Source organism: Myotis davidii, unplaced genomic scaffold (genome assembly GCF_000327345.1).
Source record: "Myotis davidii unplaced genomic scaffold, ASM32734v1 scaffold551, whole genome shotgun sequence".
Classification (NCBI taxonomy): domain Eukaryota; kingdom Metazoa; phylum Chordata; class Mammalia; order Chiroptera; family Vespertilionidae; genus Myotis; species Myotis davidii.
In genome coordinates, this window is record NW_006283788.1 from 1,331,833 (window position 1) to 1,337,400 (window position 5,568).

At 60.0% G+C, this 5,568-nt stretch overlaps 1 protein-coding gene across 1 annotated transcript in view; it reads right to left on the bottom strand.

The window, feature by feature from the left end:
* FZR1 (fizzy/cell division cycle 20 related 1) overlaps nt 1-5,568 on the bottom strand; it is a 15,236-nt gene that overhangs the window by 4,959 nt on the left and 4,709 nt on the right. The window contains exons 2-10 of the mRNA XM_006754119.2: nt 4,516-4,649; nt 3,259-3,384; nt 3,089-3,152; nt 2,873-3,000; nt 2,125-2,207; nt 1,535-1,718; nt 706-771; nt 153-255; nt 7-14 (exon numbers count right to left, since the gene is read on the bottom strand). Of these exons, the coding sequence (XP_006754182.1) occupies nt 7-14; nt 153-255; nt 706-771; nt 1,535-1,718; nt 2,125-2,207; nt 2,873-3,000; nt 3,089-3,152; nt 3,259-3,384; nt 4,516-4,584 (831 nt within the window). The 5' untranslated portion in view covers nt 4,585-4,649. The remainder of the gene's footprint in view (nt 1-6; nt 15-152; nt 256-705; nt 772-1,534; nt 1,719-2,124; nt 2,208-2,872; nt 3,001-3,088; nt 3,153-3,258; nt 3,385-4,515; nt 4,650-5,568) is intronic.

Below are 5,568 nucleotides of genomic sequence, written 5' to 3' on the forward strand. Positions count from 1 at the left end.
CCAGGCCAGCGCTCCTGGAGACCAGACAGAAGGCTAGGTGAGGCCGAGGCCTGGCCTTTCAGAAACAGGGTGCCTGGGAATCATCACTCCTTGTGCCTAGAATCACTCCCGCCCACTGGGACGACACCCCACCGGGACCCTGGGCTCCTCACCAACTCGTGCCGTGTGGCCTTCCAGCATGGAGAGCTTCTTCCCCGCAGCTGCGTCCCAGATCTGCACAAAGCCCTTGTGCGTGCCGACGGCCACCAGGTTTCCCTAGGACCAGGCCCCGGGGAGAGCAGGCATCAGGCCCAGCCTCCCAGGGCCTCCCCTCCCTGCTCCTCACATGTCCCTTCTGATCAAGTGACACCCACCTTGTCCTGGAACTTACTGGGGAGATGATTACACAACACATGGGTTTGTCAAAATCAGCCAACGCACATGTGAGACCCATGCACTTCAATGCGTGAACTTGCCTGCCTGAGCCTGGCCTGCCCCTGGCTGGGGTGAAGGCTGGGGCTCTGAAGGGACTGCGCTCAACGCTATGTCTGTGGGGGGACCTGCCAGCAGCCCTGTCACTGTCACAGTCTCTGCCGGGCTGGGAACAGGCGGGATGCAGACATCACTCTGGGTCCCCCAGGCCCCCAAACACTGCCGAGGACCCCTGCCAGCAAGGCCCAGTCAGACCTCCCCTGCCCAGCCCAGGAATGAACCCTGTATACTAACCCGCTCAGACCAGCCCACGGAAGTCACCGAGTCCCCTTCCACAGAGAGGTCACAGAGCCGGGTCACCTGGGGGAAGGAGGGAGCGGTCGGTGTGAGCTGACGTGCTGCCCGCTGATCCTTCAAGGCCCCCTGTCCATTCGTTCATGCATCCATCTGTTTATTCATTCAGTCACACCTCAGGCCTATGGGCACTGGTGTTAATGCTGGGACCTGAGATAATGGTGCTGGGGTGCCCAGGAGACTGCAGGCTGCAAGGGGACACATGCAGCACAGGGATGAGTGACTGGAAAGTCTGGGGAGGAATGCTGGGGAGGTGACGGGCATCACACACCTGGGGTGCTTCCAACAGGTGGCAGCCCTCTCTAGGGGGCATCACCACTTGCATTAATCTCTGAAAACGTCCCACCCTGGCAGGCGTGTCTGAGCCCATGGTGGGCCTAGCAGCACCTCAGAGTTAGTGCTGAGGGTGGGGTGGGCAGCCCCCGGGCTCAGCCAGGCCTGAACACCCATCTCCCCTCCTCTGCAGACACAGGCAGAGGCAGAACTCAGGTAGAGAGGAAGAACTACTGGTCACTACAGGAGACAGCCCACAGCACAAGGGCCTCCACTCATACCTGCTGACTATTCCCGAGTTCCAGTCAGTACTTGGAGGGTGGGCCTCAGACGTGAGAGGTTGGCCAGGTGCTGCCCAGGCTCTGGAGCACCCAGCCACACTTACCCTTCACATGGGCCAGCCCGACTCAATGACTAGAGGAAGCCACCCCACACCGCTGAGGCGCACACACATGCAAGCACTTGCACACACACTTATGGGCACCGGAGCACCCACCTGGCTGGTGCAGGCGCTCCACAGGTACACGCAGGTGCCCAGCCCCACACTGAGCACATTGAGAGATGACCAGTCCACCAGGTTCAGGTAGAAGTCGTCCTGCAACTCAGGTGCATCCAGAACCTTGAAGGGGATCTTGGAGATCTTGCGGGTGGGTTTCCGTGGGGACCGCAGTAACTTCTGACTGTGGGGAGAGCCCGAGACGGTGATTTTCTGTCAATCGGCCATGTGGTTATCATTACTCTTCGGCTAATGTTACCACCCCTGGTTCACATGAGCTCTCGGCACATCTTCTCCCGCTCACCTTGCCCCTCTGCATGCATGATCCCCAAACTGTGGGTGACCCCATGGACACAAGGCCCTTTGCCCTTGGGTGTTTGGCCACCCCAAGACTCAACAGCCACACCATCCTCCCTGCTTGGCACCTCCTCCAGAGAGCCCTCCCTGACTCCCCTCTCCCCCAGTCTGGACCCAAAACTTTCAGGCTGACAGTGTACCCCAGTGAGTGGTCCTAAGATTAACTGCGGCTCTCATGTACTGCCCGGCTGCTCACCCTGCCCTGTCCCCGCCCTCAAAGACCCCGAACTCACCTTTTGTTACTGACTGGCGACAAGGAGTAGGGAGACACATCATTTCCGTCATCAGGGCTCGAGCGCTTGGTACTGAGGGAATACTGGAGGGAGCGTGGACACATACCTACTGAGTGGACACTGTGGTCCCAGAGCTCAGGAACCTCAGACCCAAAGCCTGGGTGCCCTGAGCTCCTGGTGGTTGGGGGGAAGAGTGAGGCTAACCAGGAAGACCTCTAACTAGGGGTGTCCTGGGTTCCAGAAACTCAGAAAAGCAAACCAGGACCCCGCTCGGTGTGACCGCCAGCACGCTCCTGCCCCCTCACAGCCATCAGCCCCTCAGCCATCCTGAGGGACCAGAAGTCAGGCTCCTTCCAACACTGCCAGGGGCCCCCACGACCCGGGATGGCTTGGACATGCTCTTTGGGGGCGGCTCTGCTGAGGCCACTGTCCCTTCACCCTGCACCTGAGCACCTGCCCCAGTTACCTCTGTCTCAGCAGATGCCCAGGAGGGCCACAGGGCAAGTCTCGGGTTAAAGGGGCCTGGCCCTGCTTCTCCCATCCTCTCTGGGGTTCAAGGCCCCCAGCAGGGCTGCTGTGTGTGGGGGAGGAGGAGGAACCTAGGGAGGCTGAGCCTGGTCTCCTGGAGGAGCCTCCACACAGCACAGGAGGCCAGGGCTGAGGGCTGAGCCTGGATCCGTCATGGAGGAGAGGGACCTCTATCCCCGCAGGAAGCCTCGGTCAGTGTGGGCACAGCTGGCAGGCTCACCGTGAACAGGCCCTTCTTCTCGGGCGTGGAAGGCTGCAGCCTGCGGTCCTCCGTCTGCGGGTCCTGCACCTTCTCAATGCCGGCCCCTAGCAGCTCATTCTTCAGCAGGGCTGAGTAGGCCAGGCCATCTGCAGGCACCAAACACAAGGAGAGGCTGGGGTGGGACCCAGGTGAGCGGGTGAAAGAAAGAGGGTGTCTGTGGCCCTGACTCCTGACCTTTGCCATTGTCCGAGGTGGCATCCTTGGCTTTCCGGTTCTGGCTGGGAGACTTCTCATTTTCCTGCGGGAGAGGGAAGGAGCAAGAGGAAGGAGGAGTGAGCCAGAATGGCGTGGCCCCGCCCCAGGCTTCTCGCCTGACCCTCCCATTGGGGGTCCTCTGTCCTCACATTGATCCTATGGAAATTGACACTCCAGTTGGCGCCCGCTCTTGAGGGGATGAAGCGGTCCCCATGCTTGCTGGGGGAGGACACGGGGGAGTTGGTAGGTGTCAAGGTCCGCCGCATCTCTGAGACCTAAAAGGACGGCAGGGTGGGGCTGGGTGCCTCAGGGCCACAGCCTGACCCACCCACCCTGCCCGCTGCCTTCGGTCTCTAGCCACTGACACTGACCGAGGGGTTCAATCTTGGACACCCAACGGGCAGAGGTACAACATTTGGGGACATAACTCATATGTTGGACCTGTGGCAGCTTTGTGAGGCAAAAAGAGGCCAAGGAGCAATAGAGCACAGACATCAGCACACTACAAGGGGGCTTTATATTTCTAAGCGACCACAGGACCAGAAAGTTGAAAGTTTATTTCCTGAGCACTGAGAACCTGCTGCCCCACCGCCTCGATTTCCTGCACACGGGACGGATCTTCTCCCAGAGAACAACCGCCCAACCACCCGAACCGAGAGGTGAAGGTGGGCGCACAGCTTCCAGCCAACCCTCTGACCCCAACTGGATTATCTGGCGAACGTCCTTATCTGTAAGCGATCTGCTGTGGGTTGAACTGTGTCCTCCAAAAGCATAAAGTCCTAGGCTCTAAAATGAATGCCTGGTATCCTTATTAGAGTCAGAGATACCCACACAGAAGAGAAGGGAACATGAAAACGAGGCAGAGACTGAAGTGATAGATCTAAAAGCCAAGGACTGCCGGCAAAAGCAGAAGGATCTTCCCCAGACCCCTGAGCCCGGTCACGCCTGCCCCCTCAGCTCCTGGGTCCCAGTACCCTGACCCCCTCCCACATCAGCCTGGCCAACCCAGGCCAACTCTCCTGCACAGGCTGTGGGGCCGGGGCTGAACCCCAGCTGTGTGTTGCTGGGCCCTTCACTGACTGGGAAGGTGGCTCACATTCCCTCATCCCCCTGTCAGTCCTGACTACGGCCCAAGAGGAGAGCTGGTGCCCTCTGCAGGCCAGGAGGCACAGGCCCTGTAAAGAATAAGGGGCCTCCAGCAGGAGGAGGGGAGATGCACTGCAGCTCTGGTGGCTGTGGTGCCCTCATGAGGGAGTTCTGGGGGAGGATGTGTTTTTCACTTGCACAGCACCTCCCTCTTTTGCTGAGGGCAGAAGCCCTGTGGCCAACCACACCCCTCATCCCATCTCCCCACCAGCTGCACCAGGCCAGGCCAGCACTGGCAGGGGTGACCACCGGCTACTCACACACGGCATTGTATTCTCGTTCTGGATGACAATCTGCCGAAGGAGGCGCCGCTCATAGTCCTGGTCCATGGTGAGGCAGGGCAGGTACGGCTGCCGGCCAAGTCAGGCCACCAAGCTCAGCCAGCCAAGTCCGCCTGGGGCAGGAAGGGCAGGACAGCTCAGCACCAGTGGGCAGCAGCCCTCACCACCACCCGGTGACCACAGAACCCCTTTCAAGAATGCCCTACCATATGGCAGGTCCTCCCGCCCAGGAGCCCAGAGCTCAGGCGTGGCCATACCCCAGAGGCCTTGGAAGGCACAGGGAGATACAACCTGGACAAACAGGACTCCTCTGCTTCCTCTGCAGGACCTTCTGACAGGACCCTTCACTTTTGTCCTGGTTAGGGCAAGGCTGCCCCTATCCCTGACCCCCAAGGGCTTACCCCAAGTCCCCCCGCTCCTCCAACTCAGACCTCCATCTCATTGCCTTCTGACTTCAGACCCTTTGAGACCATGAGCCATCCAAGGAACCATTTCCCTGGCTCCTTGGCCCTTGCCCCCAAGAAGGAGGCATGGGGCTGGGCATGGGTTGGGGCTGTACCAGGGAGGGTCAATACACCCCCCAGGAGTCTGCCAGAGCTGACTGGGCCCCAGGCCCTATGCAGGCACTTGAGCCCCAGGGCCAGGCAGACCAGGTTGTGACCCAGGAAAACTGGCCTCCAGCTTCTACCCAGCTCCCACTGAACTCCACCCAACCTGGGAGGCCTCTCTGAGGAAGCGCAGTGAGAGATCGCCAGCAAAAGGAGGCTGGAGGACAATACTCCACAGAGGGGAGAGCAGGTCTGAGGAAGAAAGGGCTCTGGGCGTTCCAGGATGGGGCAGAGTGAGTGGCAGCCTCAGAAAGAAGGGCTGTTCTTTACGGCAGGGATGGCAAACTGGGACCCAGGGACAAACCAGGCCCACAGCCATACTCTGGCTGCTTTCAGAAGAAAACGTTTGCCAGTCCTGCCTCCCTTCAAGGCCTGCAGAGCATGGAGGGTAATGCAGGTTTCCAGGACAGAGCCTGACACAGAC